Source organism: Salvia hispanica, chromosome 5 (assembly GCF_023119035.1).
Source record: "Salvia hispanica cultivar TCC Black 2014 chromosome 5, UniMelb_Shisp_WGS_1.0, whole genome shotgun sequence".
Classification (NCBI taxonomy): Eukaryota; Viridiplantae; Streptophyta; class Magnoliopsida; order Lamiales; family Lamiaceae; genus Salvia; species Salvia hispanica.
This window is the reverse complement of record NC_062969.1, coordinates 35,635,292-35,651,956: the sequence shown is the minus strand read 5'-3', so window position 1 is coordinate 35,651,956 and position 16,665 is coordinate 35,635,292. Positions and strand designations below refer to the sequence as shown.

At 35.8% G+C, this 16,665-nt stretch overlaps 2 protein-coding genes across 3 annotated transcripts; one reads left to right on the top strand and one right to left on the bottom strand.

Moving 5' to 3' along the window:
- The first annotated feature begins 1,386 nt into the window (after positions 1-1,386).
- Positions 1,387-3,963, top strand: LOC125188299 (putative pentatricopeptide repeat-containing protein At5g43820). Of its 2 annotated transcripts, XM_048085073.1 has the most exons (3): positions 1,397-1,519; positions 1,706-1,748; positions 2,080-3,963. In XM_048085073.1, exon 3 carries the CDS (start codon positions 2,132-2,134, stop codon positions 3,842-3,844), a length of 1,713 nt encoding a protein of 570 aa, XP_047941030.1. In that variant the 5' UTR covers positions 1,397-1,519; positions 1,706-1,748; positions 2,080-2,131; the 3' UTR covers positions 3,845-3,963. The 2 variants fall into 2 exon arrangements, with proteins under 2 accessions (XP_047941031.1, XP_047941030.1); XM_048085074.1 differs by lacking the exon at positions 1,706-1,748 and having other exon boundaries at positions 1,387-1,519.
- LOC125188298 (probable LRR receptor-like serine/threonine-protein kinase At5g37450) lies at positions 3,894-6,415 on the bottom strand. The gene is made up of 4 exons (XM_048085072.1): positions 5,890-6,415; positions 5,555-5,815; positions 4,712-5,479; positions 3,894-4,475 (listed from the first exon to the last, which is right to left on the bottom strand). Exons 1-4 carry the CDS (start codon positions 6,305-6,307, stop codon positions 3,982-3,984), a joined length of 1,941 nt encoding a protein of 646 aa, XP_047941029.1. The 5' UTR covers positions 6,308-6,415; the 3' UTR covers positions 3,894-3,981.
- Positions 6,416-16,665: the final 10,250 nt, after the last annotated feature.

The following is a 16,665-nucleotide window of genomic DNA, read 5'->3' as shown; positions in this document are numbered from 1 at the left end:
AAGTGTAATATACCTTTCTAAAATTTAATCAACTCAAGGATGAAAGATATATAGAAAAGTATATCATTTAAAAAAAATAAAATAATAGTACAAAAGCATTAAAAAAACATAAAGTGTAATACCTTCTCAAATACCTTCCCCCTTAGAGAATGATTTTTTATGAAAAGAAGATAAATATGGTTGTTATATGATTTTACCTCTCCATCAATGGAGAGGTAAAAATACCTCTTCAAAATGGAAAAAGGTATAAAACCTTCTCAAATAATTTTCTCTTGGAGAATGATTTTTCATAAAGAAAAGATAAATATGATAGTTATATTAGTTTACATCTCCATTTACCTCCATTCTTGGAGATGGAGACGCTCTTACAGTCACATATTTGTAAAAGTGGAAACACCATTATCCGATTTGACTATGAAATGTGATTAATGGTTCCGAATTGATATAAAATGCGGCAAAAAAATTGAACATCATTATTTTAGCACAAAAATTAGTTATACTGTCGAAATTGAAGCCAATATAATCTCTGTGGTACCTAGGAGGGCTAACTCGGAATAGATGGAATGAACCGGTGGGTTGGCTTCAGGTGCCACTATTGTCTATTATTAGTCTTTGTTTGGGAACCGATTCAATACTTAATGATAATTTTAATAAAATGAATGACTACATAATTTGTTGTATGGATATGTTGATGGCAACTGATTGAACAGTTTTAGAGTATATGTTCCCTCCGATACATTTCAAAGTAGAGCAATTCTTATACAGCACGTAACTTTATGCAGAATTATTTTGTAAGTTGAGTAGAGAATGAATAAAGTAAATGAGTGAAAAATTAGAGAAGTGTTGTTTTTATTTAAAGAATAAGTCATTTAGATTGGGACATAAGAAAAAGGGAATTGACACCTAATATCATGGAACTTTAAAAAAGTTCAGTTTTTCCCATGAATTTTGAAATTGACAAATAATATCACGAACTTTATCCCGAGTTTGTTATTTCCCACCAAATGGAAAAATTCTAGCAAATAATATCATTTTTTTCGTAATTATTGTACAACAACTTCGAGAGTTTCAAGATTTTCAATCTTTGAGAATAGTTTTTCTTGAAGCACACCCTCCAAATTTGTTCTTCAATCTATTAATATAGCTGGAATTTTTTCATTGGTGGAAAATAACAAACTCAGGATAAAGTTCGTGATATTATTTGTCAATTTTAAAATTTATGAAAAATAAATCTAACTTTTTAAAAATTCCACGATATTAGGTGTCAATATCTAAAAAAAAAATTGTGTCTAGGTGGGATGGAGAAGTGGAGTATTTAGTTTGCTATATTCAGTTAAATTATTTTAGAAATATGTTGTGGTCCGACTTATAGTAATTCGGCCCATTAATAATGGATCGAGGCCCTACAGCTACAGCCCCCTACCATTTAGATTGATTGCTTCCTACTCTCTCCGACCGACTGGCAAGTCAGCTTCCCGCCGCTGCCGCCGTCGACTGTGCCCGCCGCCCTCTTTATCAAGTTAACTTCTCGTTCTTCTTTTACTTCTTTCCATTCTTATTTGTTTTGACATCTGCAAATTTGTTAACTTTTTTCAAATTGGAATTCAATTTAAAAATTGGGAGAGTAAGATTTGTGAGATGTTGATTTTGAATGTCAAACTGTTTGATTTTTTATACTGATTAATGGATGTTTCGTGATGTACAGAATTTGATTAGAATGAACCTATGCTTGTCTATAGCGAAAAAAGGTATATACTCCAGCTGTTTGGTAAAATGTCTCAACCAAAACTGACTTCATACTTGATATGTCTCAATCAAAGCTGTACAGTATTCATTTCTGTTCTTTGCAATTTTTTATTTTTCGTTTTAATGCCTAAATGAAAAAGATATAGTATATCACAAAATGAATTTATTTCTATGGACGGGTTATTGTCTTCCCGTAGGCCTTAGCAATGAATAATTTTTAATAAAGGCTGAGCTAAGCTAAGAATTTTTTTTTTCACATTTTTGAAGTGTCTTTTACATTATTGCTTGAATTACAACTTGCATTTCACTTATTATTTACTTATTTTTGTTTAGGGTTTAGGGTTGCAGGAATCAGATCAAAGCATCCGTGCTGCCAATCGAGATAATGTTTATTAGAGGGGTTTCATGGAATAAATTCAGATGCAGTTCTCTGCTGCTCCACCGTTCCTATCTGGTTTTTGCATCTCAGTATTCGACAGAGCAACTTGTTGTAAATACCACAAAAATTAATAGTTCTACCAGCAGTGAATGTCGTATACTGAACCAGCTTTGTGATATTTTCCCCATATCAATCCGCAGTCCTAGTGATGTAGATTCATCTTGCAATCAGTTGGATGTTAGAGCTGCCGATGATTTTTCAATCCGCAGCCCTAGTGAAGTGGATTCATCTTGCAGTCAATTGGGTATTAGGGCTGCCGATGATTTTCTGCCGCCTGAAGATAAGCTGCGGGGAGTTTTCCTGCAGAAACTCCCCAGCAAAGTTGCAATTCATAGCGCATTGAGTGGGGTTGGTGTAGAATTAAATGATGAAGTATTTTCTAAAGTAGTGAACATGGGAGACTTAAGTGGTGAGGCAATGTTAGTGTTTTTCAATTGGGCAATTGAGCAGCCAAATTTGTCAAAAGGTGTTGGTGCCTTCCATATAGTGCTTAAAGCATTGGGTAGGAGGAAATCATTTGTGCATATGATGGAAATCGTGAAAGATATGGGGAACAGAGGGGTAACCGTGAATTCTGAGACCCTTTTCATTGTTATGGATAGTTATCTTCGCGCTCACCGTGTTTCTAAAGCTACAACAATTTTTGGGGAATTGGAGAAGTATGGGTTAGAATGCAATATGGAAACTCTGCGTGTTGCATTGAGTTGCTTGTCACAGCGATCACATGTAGGAACAGCATGTTTGTTGTTTAATAGAATGAGAGAGAAGGTGCAGTGTGATGGTTCGATGTATAATATTATCATAGGAGGATGGTCAAAGCTTGGTAAAGTTACTGAAGTTGAGAAGTTTTTGAAGTTGATGGTGGATGATGGAGTTGAGCCTAACTGTGTTACTCATAGCTATGTCATTGAGGGATTTGGCAGAGCTGGTAGATTCGATGATGCGATCAGAATTTTCAACTTCTTGGAGGAGAAAGGGAGTAGACTGAGTAGTGAGGTTTACGATGCTATGATCTTCAACTGTATTGCTAATCACGACATCAGTGGGGCGTTGAAATTCCACGAGGGGATGGTGCACGATGGTTTTGAGCCAAGCGTGGATACTTATGTCAGGATAATACTGTATTTCCTCAAAAGAAGAAGAGTTTCAGATGCCATCGAATTGCTCGATGTGATGCTTGGTCGAGGCGTGATTCCTTCAACAGGGGCTTTGACCGAGATCTTGAAACCTTTGTGTAGCTACGGTCCGCCATATGCTGCATTGATGGTGTACAACAAGGCAAGGAAAGCAGGGTGTAGAGTATCGATGACGGGATATAAGCTGCTACTGATGAGGCTATCTAGGTTTGGAAAGTGTGGAATGCTGCTGAAAATGTGGGAGGAAATGCAAGAAAGTGGGTATGGTTGTGATATGCAGGTTTATGAGTATCTCATAAATGGTCTGTGTAACACAGGGAGGCTTGAATCTGCAGTGCTGGTTATGGAGGAATGTATTAGCAAGGGATTATTCCCTAGCAAAATCATTTCTAGCAAATTATATAATAGGTTGATGGATTCAAATAAAGTGGATGTGGCTTACAAGCTATTTCTCAAGTTGAGAAATGCTCGGCTAAATGAAAATGCCCAAAGGTATTGGAGAGCTAAAGGTTGGCATTTTTAATTTATTGTTGTGTAATCTTTTGGATTTGATTGTTCAAAGGTAAATAGGATGAAGTCAAAGCTTTGTAATGCCATATTTAGGAATTATTCTCAATCACATTAGTTCTATATTTCATACTAGCTCCTCTGAAGCATAATTTACACATTAGAGATGCTCTCAACTAACAATGAAGACAGCTCTCTCACAACCCATTCCATTGTTGGTCTACTTAGTGGATCATCATTGGTGCAATCCAAAGCCAATTTTGTGAGCCCAGCGCCCTCACTTTCACTATACTTCCCCTCAAGTTTCATGTCCATCAGCTCTCCCACGTTCCCGGATTCTGCTGCCGCTCTCACGGCCGTGGAGAGGACTGTCTTGCCGGAGAGCACCTGGAGGATGATGACACCGTAGGCATAGACGTCGCTCTTCTCTGTGAACCGCCCCGTGCTTATGTACTCTGGCGCCATGTACCCCAGCGCCGCACTCACTTTCAGCGCCGAGTAGACCACGTCGTCGGCCAGCAGTTTCAGAAGGCCGCAGTCCACAATCAAAGGCCTCATCTGCTCGTCCAACACCACTTTCTCCACTGATATGTTTTGGTGGATGATTCCACCCTTGTTCCACTCATTTCTATGCAAATACTCCATACCTGAAATACAAATTTTAAGGTTAAAAACAATGAGTAAAATTTTTATTATGTATGGTAGATCAAATCTTGAATATCTTTTCCTTTTAGTATGTGGACCAACATCTCATCAATGCTACATTTATAGTAACCATTATGATGGTGTGGTGCCCCTCCTCCCAAGCAAGATATGCAATAATCTAACAACTTTCTTGAGTATCAAACATTAAGATATGCGGTAACAGTATACAATTAGTTACCTTTTGCAATGCCATGGATGATTGAGACTCTTGTTGGCCAATCAAGGATGGCATGATCATCTTCCCCATCAAGATAGTGAGACAGGTTCCCTCCCGGCACGAATTCATATATCAAGAAGCATTCCCCTCTAGCCTTGGAAGAGCAATAGCCCTTCAACTTGACAACATTCTCATGGTTAAGAGAGCTGAGCAAGCTCATCCCCTTGAAGAACTCGTCCTCATCCGTCTTGCAGCTCGACTTGCTGATGCTCTTGATCGCCACAACCACTCCATCCTTGAGCGTTCCCCTGTAGACCGCGGAGAACTTGCTCCTCCCCAGCAGATTCGCCTCCGAGAAATGATGTGTAGCTGATTCCACCTCTTCAAGATTGAACTTGCTACAAGGAGATGCCTCCTCATGGCCATATTCTCGAGGCGAGGGATGGCTCATAACCTTGTGCAACTGATCTTCGGAGGTCTCTGATTTGTGGCTGACTTTCTGCTTTGCACGACGATATTTCACAGCGCAGAGCAATGCCACCACGGTTAAGGCGAGGGTCACTGCAATGGCTCCTCCAACAATGCCTATCTGTGGGAGACGCGACGAGGAGCCAGAGCAGTGCGAGCAGTTCAACGGGAGAGGCGCTGACCGCGGTATGCTCGCTGCAGGGACCGTGCTCGCCTGGTTCGCGTTGTCCCAAGCAGTGCAAGCTCGAAGAGAAGGGAAACCCGAGCCGCACAAGCCAGGATTGTTTTCGAAACGAAATTCTTCATTCAAATGTCTCAGAGCTTCATAAATTGCAAAAAGAAATTAACAAACAAGAAAAAGAAATTGGGAATTGAAACAGAGCAGCTCATTCTCACCAAGAGGGACAGCTCCAGAGAGAGTGTTGTTTCGAACATCAAGCACTTGTAACGAAACGAGATTCGCTAATGGGATCGGGACTGGGCCGGAGAGACGATTGGAGTTCAAATACAATCTCTTCAACATCCCCAAATTTCCCAAGCTGGAAGGGATCTGCCCTGTGATTCCGTTATTCTCCAGCGCAAGCACGCTTAACTTTTTCAACAGCCCCATCTCCGCGGGTATGTTTCCGGTCAGATTGTTGCAGCACAGCTGCACCACTGCAAAGTCACCAAAACCTCGTGATGAAATTAATTCGAAAAAACACAAAATTCAAAACTAAAATTTGTCCAACCTTGAAGAGAAGCCATGCTTCCGATCTGAGGCGGAATTTGGCCAGTTAAGTGATTGACGTTGAGATAGAGATCGGTGAGCTCGGTGAGGTTAGCAATCTCCGGCGGAATTTGGCCGGTGAGGGAATTGTAATGGAGGTAGAGACCGGACAAGCACTTGAGCTCCGACAGAGCCGCCGGCACCTTTCCGGCGAGGCCTTTCCCCTGAAGAGAGATGTTGGCGACCTTGCGGTGCTCGTTGCAGGCGACTCCCTCGAATGCGCCGCCGCAAGGGTCGCCGTCGGCCGTCCACGACGACAACCGCTTGTTTCCTGGATCCAATGAGGCCTTTATCTCCATCAGCGCTCTCAGCTCTGCATTTCCAGTAACGGAAAGAGAGGAGCTGCTGAGAAGAAGAAGGAGAATGAAGAGCATGTGCATTTTTTTGGGGGGGGTTGATTTTTTTGGTTTGATGAAGAAAATGATAGGCTATTTTGAGAGAGTGGGGAAAGGGAGAAAGAGAGAGATTTGGACTTTTGGAGTGTATTCACACATGCATGCACATTCTACACTACAGTTGTATTTTTGAAATACTACCATAGAGCTTTTTTCTGCATTTGTCTTTATTTCTATATTTTCTAATCTCTTTTGACATCTAAACGTATGGACCCAATTTTATCTTTTCTTTTTTTAGATGCGCTTATAGTAAGACAAATATTGATTTTGAAGGAAGACACCAAGTAAATTTAATGAGATTAGGAAATATAATATGATCTGCGACTGAATTCTTTGACCAATTTAGACCTAACTTCAACAATTTAATATGAGTATTACCTCTGTCTCATGATAGAAGTCACATTTGGTGTGGACACGAGTTTTAAAATATATAAAGAAAAATGAGTTGAATAAGTTAATGAACTATAGAGCCTACTTACCACTTATATATTTTATAATAAAATGTGAGTGTGATAAGATGGTCGAATATAAAATCTACTTATTATTTATGATAAAAGTGAAATGTGATTCTTATTGTGGGACAGACTGAAATGGTAAAATGTGACTCTTATTGTCCATTTGTCCCACGTAATTAAGACAAATTAAGACACTTCTTTTAAAAAAATGTCTTAATTATGTGGGACAAACAAAGAACCGTTTTAATTACGTGGGACAAAGGGAGGATGCGTTTAAGAAATTAAATAGTTTTTAACGTTTTTTCAACTGGAAATTCGTATATCCTCCTTAGCAAGAAATAAATTAATTTCGAAATCTTTAGCTATGAAATCCTTTTTATTAAACTAAATTTTAATCGAGTTAAATAAATACGTCCGCACTATCCTTATTATTAATTAACTAAAATTTGTGTGCATGTTTACATGTTAACATGTCCTAATTTTACACGATCATGTGTCTATGCAGCAATATTGTAAATATAAGTCACAGAGGGCAGAGTGTGTTGGGGAACAAAAGAAAGAAAAAGGAAGTCATGGAAAAAAAAGAGGAAATTTTTTTCCGCACGAAGTCTTTGCGTTAAGTCCTAGTTGGTTATCATGAAGAAAAGTAAACTTTATATTTTTTTCTTCTAAGATATAGTTCTCAAATATACTAATTACGAGAAGTAAACTTTATATTTTTTCTTCTAAGATATAGTTCTCAAATATACTAATTACGAAGGGGAGTGATCAACTGCTAACTCATCCCTTAGTTGCTAACTACAACTAATTTAATACCTTAAGATTTTAGAATCTTGTGGTCTACAATTTGCCATGCGTAATTTCATTTTTTATTTTTTAATATTAAAAAGATAATAGCAATTATCAAATTTAGGGTTTAGAAATACAATGTCAATACAGTGTATGATATACATCAACACGAAGACATAATAATGTCAACACAATTTCATATTGACATTTTACAAGCATAATATTGACATATTATGTAAGGTGTATTGACATAAATCTGTTCGTCAAAAATACGAAAAATTCAAAAAAAAAAATTCAAATTTTTTTTTCAAATTTTGGCGTCGGAACATATGCATGTAGTATATCGTTGGAATCCTTATAAAATTATCTTTAATTTGATATATGTTATATGAATTTAAAGTTTTGGGATTTTTTTAAAAGTTAGTTATAACTAACTTGACATTAATACCCCTATTGATTTTTATTGGAATTAATCCTATAGCCTTATTAACGTTTTTTGTTGATCGTATTGACATTTCGTGGTTGATGATCTAGGCCTTTAATTTGAATATCTAATGGCTATTATTGAGTTGTAGTTAGCAATTAAGCATTGAGTTAGCAATATAACACTCCCCCTAAATACGGAGTATAAGTTTTAATATAAAATTTACAAACTATCTTCTATACATGGGAGTGATCAATTGATAACTCATCATTTAATTGCTAACTACAACTAATTTAAAGTCATAAGATTTTAGAAAACATATGGTCTACAATTTGCCACGTGTAATTTTTATTTTTATTAATTAAATTGAAAAATATTAAAAAAAACTCCAAATTAGGATTTTGGATGAAAATGTCAATATAGTGTTCCGAAAATATCAACACAATGCTTTGAGAATGTTAACACAATGTTTTAAGAATGTTAACACATATTATATTGACATTCTACATGTATTATATCGACATATTTTATATAGTATGTTGACATTTCTATTGCATTTAAACAAATTAAAAATTTTCAATTTTTTTTTCAAATTTTGACGTCGGAACATATACATGTTGGATATCGTTGGAATCCTTATAAAATTATCTTTAATTTGATATATGTTATATGAATTTAAAGTTTTGGGATTTCTTTTAAAAGTTTGTTATAACTAATTTTGTAGTTAATTGACATTAATACCCCTATTGATATTTTTTGTAATTAATTCTATGGCCTTTATTGACGTTTTTTGTTGATCGTATTGACATTTCAGGGTTGATGATCTATGCCTTTAATTTGAATATCTAATGGATATTATTTAGTTGTAGTTAACAATTAAGTATTGAGTTAGCAATATAACACTCCCCCTTCTATACAGAGTCCTATTAACCATAAATCCACTCTTAAAGACTGAACTAGGGACCAAATTAGGGCCATCCATTTTCTTAATCTTGTGGTTCGGATTAATATACAATTAATTTAATATTTTATTTAATAAAAACTTTTTAATTTTAATTTTAATTTATTTTTTTATTTTTTAAATTTTTTAAATTTTTATTTTTTTTATTTTTATTAAAAAAAATAAAAAAAAATAAAAAAATAAAAAAAATATTTTTATTTAATAAAATATTAAATTAATTATAAATTAATCAGAACAATAAGATTAAGAAAAATGAGTGGCTCAAATTTAGTCACTAGTTCGGTCTTTAAGAAGGGTTCGATATTAATCACAACTCTCTATACATATTCATCTATGATAGAAGGGAATATCAATTAACCCAATTTAGTAAAATTAGCGATCGTATATTGACAAAGTTCAGAGGAGAAACTCGCTTCGATATTAATCACAATACATATTCATCTATGATCGAAGGGAATATCACAACTCTCTATACATATTCATCTATGATCGAAGGGAATATCAGAACCATAAGATTAAGAAAAATGAGTGGCTCAAATTTAGTCTCTAGTTCGGTTTTTAAGAAGGGTTCGATATTAATCACAACTCTCTATACATATTCATCTATGATAGAATGGAATATCAATTAACCCAATTTAGTAAAATTAGCGATCGTATATTGACAAAGTTCAGAGGAGAAACTCGCTTCGAATTGACTTTTTTTAAATGGCACATAGGATTTCTAAATATTTTTTAATTGCTAAAAATGAAATATTACCACATTTGGAGAGATATGGGCATCAAATTCTACGACTCCCACTTTTCCAAGTAATTAAAAAGTACTCCGTATACATTGAAGTATGATATGCTACAGTAATTACGTAGTGGGGATGTAAGCAACTAAATTAAAAAGTGCATTTTCATTCTGCAGCTTTAAATTGAACTCCCATAATGCATAAGTGGAGACCAAGAAAGGGACCTTTTGTATAAAGTCAAATAAAATAATCAATTCTTCTTCACATAGGTTTGATCATTTCAAGGGCCATCCCATGCCTTTATGTGACATCTGCTCCCTCCATCCACAAAAATAGATAAAGTTATAAATGATACAGATTTTAATGTGCAATTGTAAAATAAAAGAGACGATGAAAAAATATAATAGAAATAGTGTTAGAAGATTGTGGGATCCATATTTAGAATAATGTATAGGGTTAGTATTGATTTAAAATGTTCAACTTTTAGAATTAGTCCAATTTTAATGAACGATTCAAAATGATAAAACTACTATTTTTTTGTATTTTATATTTATATTCAATTTTCAATAATTTTTTGTGTATACGCTTCTAGAAAATGACCGTATTCAATATCCTTTACCGACGAAAATAGAGATATATATATGTGATGCATTTAGGATCAAAACATCTTCTTCGCGTGTATGCTCATAATATATTAGGATCAAACGATCTCCATTACAACCTTAAAAGGTACTTTTGTCAAATTCCAAAACCATATTTCATTTAGTTTTGGATATTATAATAATCTAGGCAACAAATCAGCCCACTATCTAGTTACTGCATTACACATACGAGGTCTCGTTAGATAGCTAACTTTCTTAAATTGATAATTGACAATTATGTCAACAACTTACGTTATAGATGTCAACACGAAGATATTTGTATGTCAACTACATTGACATCTATATTTGCATGTCAACAGAAGACTTACGTATGTCAACTACATTTAGTTGACATGCAAATGTCTTCGTGTTAACATCAAGGTTATTGACATAGTTGTCAGTTATCAATATAAGAAAGTTATCAATTGATCATATCGCATACATATGATTAATAAGTTCACAGAAAATAGTAAAGGTAAAACACAACCAAAAAAAAAAATACACATAAAACATAAAAAGAGAAACGTTAAAAAATGCATTACAATTAAAGGCCAACAATAGTAGAACTCACACCCAATTAATGTCGAGACTAGCAGCATGATTTGAACTTGGTTGTTCGATATCAAATGCCACGTCGACTCTACAACCCGTGGATTGATTGGGGCCAAAGGACGATGGAAGAGAGATTGGAGTGCAGATCGAGCATTGGGGCCAAAACTGAGAGCCAAAGGGTGTCACTCGGCCGAGTGACACTTAGGGCATTTCCCACTTGGCCAAGTGGGAACAGTGACTCATTCTAGAGGGCTCTACTCAACCGAGTCGTAAAGGGACATATTCCTACTCAGCCGAGAGGACTCCAGAGATCTCTACTGAGTCGAGTGGCAATTGGCCAAAACACCACTAGGTCGAGTGCCTTTCCGGGATTTGTGACTTTTTTATCCATTTTATTTTAAATTTTCATATGTTTTTAGAACTAAGTATAAATATCTCTCATAGCTAATTGTATAAGTACTTAGTTGAATGTTGAATTTTATAAAGACTTTTATAAGCAAACTCATCTAAGATTTTATCCAATTCCGCAAATTGCTTGTTTAATTAAGTAAATGTATATTTTCATAGTTTATTGTAACTATAATTATGGAGCCAACGTGAAAGTAGCCTAGGATTAACATCTTCTTTTAGCTTGAGGATACCCTACTTTTTACACCTTTTCCATCTCTTTTCTTTTATCTAAATCCTTTTAATCTAATTTCCGTTGGCTAGATCCTATCCCTTTTTGGTGTCAATTGAGTTGGATCATACTAGTGCAATGGGAAACAAAAAATATGAATCTACTTATGATGATTAATATCATTGAAATAAACAGAAGAATTATATAAATTAAGAAGTGACTTGGAAAAAATAAATTAAAATATAATTTGTATTAACTAAATATTAAAATAATGAGATAGGAATTGTGTGCGAGACAACGTCGCTTGTTACTTAAGAGAGTGGAGAAACACAAAAAATATTGTTTGGTAATGCTCCTACTCGAAATCGCAAAAAAATTAAATTAAATTATCAGTATTATGCAATTAATTTGCCGCATATTGTGCGAGAGAAACCCTATCGTCAGAATGACATGAGCATTAACCCAATGATTTCTCAAATCCCATAAATATAACCATTTTCATCGTGATGTATTGCTATGCCTATTATCGAAAGATTTGACTAAAATTACATTACATATCTCCATTTTAATCATTATGGGCACTTTTGAGCTATGATTATTGCTGCAAAAGTAGGCTAGAAAAAGCAACATTCAAATTGATATATGACCTTTTTCAAAGAATCACACTTACCGCACATTTGAATATTTATAATGGGATACTGCTATTTCCCTCACATTTTCGCATTCCACACCTATCTTACGCAAATTATGCACCATCTCCGACCTCCAATAGATGCCATATATTTTATTAATATTATATTTAAAAAAAATGATTTGATTAATTTATGAAAGAAAATGAATGAAAAAAATTACTTATTGTATTATTTTATAATAATTGTGAGGATAACAAGTTAGTGAAATATGTGATCCATTATTAAAATAATAACTGAATAAGATATTTATTGATATCTACTCAAATAAGGACATTTATGAATTTTTTTTTTTAATATACTATCGATTTTAGCTTAGTATTAAACAAGCAATGACACATTTCACATTCATCTACTATGATTTGTAGGTGAAAATCTGAACGTAAACATAAAATAGAATACAAGTAATGAATTTTGCATAAATAAATCATTTAATCATAAGAACTTGAACTCGTAAGTTGCGTAATATTCATAAAAAAAATCACCTCCGCTCTTGAAGCTTTAAAAAATCCATATTTCATTACCCAAAATTATCGATTAGCTACATTTTAAAACTTGATACAGCAAAAGTTAACTTTTCTCATTGTGTCAGCCAAAACCTAAATAAGTTTAAAAATGGCTTACCATTTTAGTTGTTGGCTATTGGGCTTAGCATTGCAGTTGTTGCCCAATTTATTAGGGTTAGAGTCTTTACAATTTTAAGCCCGTTGTTCCAAATCCAATCCCTACTAACCTCCTAGAATCAATTATGCAACACCACTGAATAATTAAAACTTGTTAATTAAATAATTAACAATGATATTCTGTTAACTCACTACTAAATGCTCATATATTTAACATATATTTTTCAACATTGGAAATTAAAACACTTTAAAGTTCATTTTTCATTCTTTCTTTATTTTGGACTGTTGATAATATAATAGTAATATTATTATTCTTGATTATAGTAATGTACCGGATATTTTTTAAGTTGAAAGCATTACTATTCCAATTTTAAGTGCTCCAAATAATAGTTCTTTCTCCATTTCTTACTAATATGGACGTTTTTTTTCCCACGTAGATTAAAAATTAGATATTTAGTATGTTAAATGGAGAAAATAAAGTATGAGAGATAAAATATATATTACTTTTTGATAAATTAGAAATGACTACTATGTTGACAAAAATAAATGTCCACGGGAGGAGAGAAGGGGATCGAAGTATCAGAGAGGGGAGGAGAGAAATGGAGAAAGGGAATTAGAGAGGAGACGAGAGGAGAGAGGTAGAGAATTAGTGAAAGGAGAGAGGGAATTCAATAAAAAAAGAGAAAGTTTGATGCCACCTCATGTTGTTTACCAATCGCTCAGAAACTATCCCTCAGCTTATTAATTCTCTTAGATGTTGTGAAGTATATGGACTCTAATTGTGATTGGGCTTGATTTATTTAGGCTGGGCTAATTTAATTCATAGGCCCATGTGATTATTGGTGTTAGCCCAATAACTAATAAGGGATACTCCGATGGCTGCCACGTGGATGCCTCTCTCGGATCTTGGCTGTTGGCCGTTGGATCTAGGTTAGTGTTTGTTATGAGTCTTGAGACTCATCACATTCTGATTCATTCGATACCATCTTCTCTCTCTCTTGTATGAGCCGCTCCTGCTTCTCTCTTCTCTCTCTTTAGATTCCGGCACCGTTCGCCGGTTATCTTCTCCGATCTTCTGTTTCCCTCATTGGTTCTCGGTTCTAGAGAGAATCATCGGTTTAGCTTCTGAGTGTGTGAGTGTGTGAGCATTCCTTCTCAGATCTAGGGTTTGTCCAACTTCTTCGTTGGATTCTTGAGAGATTGGAGGTTTCCTTGAGGGTTCTTGTGTTGCAGAGAAGTGCTCTGAGGTTGTTGTGAGCTCCGTGTGACTGAGGTGGTTTCTTGTGTTGTAGCAGTCGGAGTATCCTAGGGTTAGGGTTTGGTTACTTCGCCGTGCTCCCTTGAGACTTGTTGGTGAAGATTGAGGAGGTCCTTAGCCCTGTGAAGTCGTGTGTGTGCGACCTGAGCCATATCCTAAATCTTCTGAACCTTTGTTGCTATTTCAATTTAGATCCGCAAGGATCTTGCGTTTGATTACTAATACTTCTACTTAGTGTGCAGGTGCTTAATCGGATCAAGCTTGAGGAGTCCAGCCTGGTTGAAGGCTTGGCTAGTAGCTAGGGTTCCTGATTTGTAATCACTGTATTTAGTGTATTTGTAATCTTACTACCTTGTAGCTATTGTTGTATTTGGCTTGTAATTTCTGAGATTAGCCATCTCAGAGATCAATCAATAAAGGGGTCCCTGTAATTAGCGAATCCCGAGTGATCTGATCCCTACAGTGGTATCAGAGCCACGGGGGGATCACTTGGGCGCGCCGGGTCGCAAAAATAAGGAGGTGGGCTCGTCAGAGTAAGGCTCAGCCTCCGGTACAGGCTCTGAGGTAAGTCGGATTCTCCTTAACGAAGGGTTTCCGCTCAGGTAAATTGGCTTGATCTCTAAAACTTTTACAGCTTTCTAGTTTTAGGGGTGGGCAGTTGTTGCTGGTAGTTGCCACTGGCCGTGGCTTATGCTCTTTGTTCTCCTGCTTGTCTTGCATGTTCTAGTTGCTCTTTACAGCTTTCTTGCTTCCGTTGCTGTTTTCTTTTAGTGTCTCTTTAATCTCAAAGTGTGTATCCCAGAGCTTGACTCTGTGTCCTTAAGTGAATTGCCTATCCACCATGTGCCTTAACCGCCTTGAGTGACCCCCTGCGCCCCCATACATTGGGTGATTGTGAACTGGGAAATCCTTTTGCCGGGGTACACGTGACAGATAGGGAAGAACTCTCTCTGGACTTGATTCTTGAGTTTGAGATCACTTTGAGGTGACTCCTGTGCGTGTGCGCCTTTGCTGTATAAGTGCTTCTGTGTTTCTTGCATGAGAAACCCCTGCATATCTGTTTTAAGTGGTCTCTTTGACTGTTGTGTGTTTAAGACCACTCTCTGTGAAAGCAGGGTTGCTTGCTGTGCTCTCTGGGTTGCTGGTACTTTTGTGTGTGTTAAAATCTTTCTCAAAATGTCCCAGCCAGTTGGCATTGTCCCCTTTAATGGGAAAAATGATTTTGTGATTTGGAAACAGAAAATGAAGTGTGTTTTAATTCAGCATAAAGTTTTCAAATCTGTGGAGGGATTAGTCCCTGACACTGAGTCTGCAGATAAGGCTGCAGAAATGAATGAATTAGCTAGGTCTATTATTATACTCAACCTCTCTGATTCAGTGATTAGAAAGGTTAGTACCATTGAGTCTGCCTCTGAGCTTTGGGAAAAGCTAGATACTCTGTATACTGAAACCTCAATGTCATCAAGAATGTATTTGCTTGAAAAACTCTTTAAGTTTAAACTTGATCTTTCAAAGGACATTGAGGATAATATTGATATTTTTCAAAAACTTGTTCAAGACATTAAAAGGTCTGGTGACAAAACCATTGATGAGTATATTAGCATTGCCCTAATGAATGCTATCCCTGATTCTTACAATGATGTTAAAGCTGCCATTAAGTACCCCCTCTATTTTTAGATCTGCCCCTAACATTTAAAGCCTTTGACTGAGCAGTTTTAAAAGCTTGATTTTCCTTAAGCTCAATTTCCTTGGATTTTAATAAAACCTAGATTCTTGTGCCTCTGCCCCCTGGTGCCTCTGTGGTTGACTGCAGGTGGCTGTTTAAGCTGAAAGATGAGATTGAGGGGTTGAGGTACAAGGCTAGGTTGGTTGCAAAGGGTTTTACACAGCAAGAGGGGGTAGACTATACAGAAATTTTTGCTCCTGTGGTTAAGTTTACTACTGTGAGAGTGATGCTTGCCTTATGTGCTCATTTTAATTGGGAATTAAAGCAAATGGATGTCAAAACTGCTTTCCTTCATGGTGACTTGGATAAACCCATTTACATGAAACATCCAGAGGGTTTTGTGGATCCAAACTTTCCCAACCATGTGTGTTTACTTAAGAAAGCTTTGTATGGTCTTAAACAATCTCCAAGGCAGTGGAATATTAAGTTCAATACTTGCATGCAGAAGTTAGGCTTTGTTAGGAGCTCCTTTGATGCTTGTTTGTATGTGAAAGATCTTGATAAAGTGCATGTGTTCTTGCTGCTGTATGTGGATGACATGCTTATTATGGGTCCTTGCATGAAGTCTGTTAAACATGTGCAATCTGCTCTCTGTGATAATTTTGACATGAAAGACCTTGGTGATGCCAAAAAGATTTTGGGGATTAATATCCTAAGGGATAGGAAATCTTCATCTCTGATTCTTCATCAGGAGCCTTATGTGCAAAAAATTCTTGAAAAGTTTAATATGCTTGGTGCTAAAACTGCTTCTGTTCCTCTAGCTGCTCATTTCTTGCTAAGTAAGGACTTGTTTCCTAAGTCTGAGTCTGATGTGAAAGCTATGAAAAAGGTCCCTTATTCTAATGCTATAGGTTTTGTTATGTATCTCATGG

Bases quoted from the DNA above. Each gene is read 5' to 3' on its own strand.
- LOC125188298 (XM_048085072.1), bottom strand. From the start codon at position 6,307: ATGCACATGCTCTTCATTCTCCTTCTTCTTCTCAGCAGCTCCTCTCTT. The intron at 5,816-5,889 runs GTTGGACAAATT...GTGACTTTGCAG, and splicing joins AAGCATGGCTTCTCTTCAAG to TGGTGCAGCTGTGCTGCAAC. The intron at 4,476-4,711 runs GTAACTAATTGT...TTTGTATTTCAG, and splicing joins CATCCATGGCATTGCAAAAG to GTATGGAGTATTTGCATAGA.
- LOC125188299 (XM_048085074.1), top strand. From the start codon at position 2,132: ATGTTTATTAGAGGGGTTTCATGGAATAAATTCAGATGCAGTTCTCTG.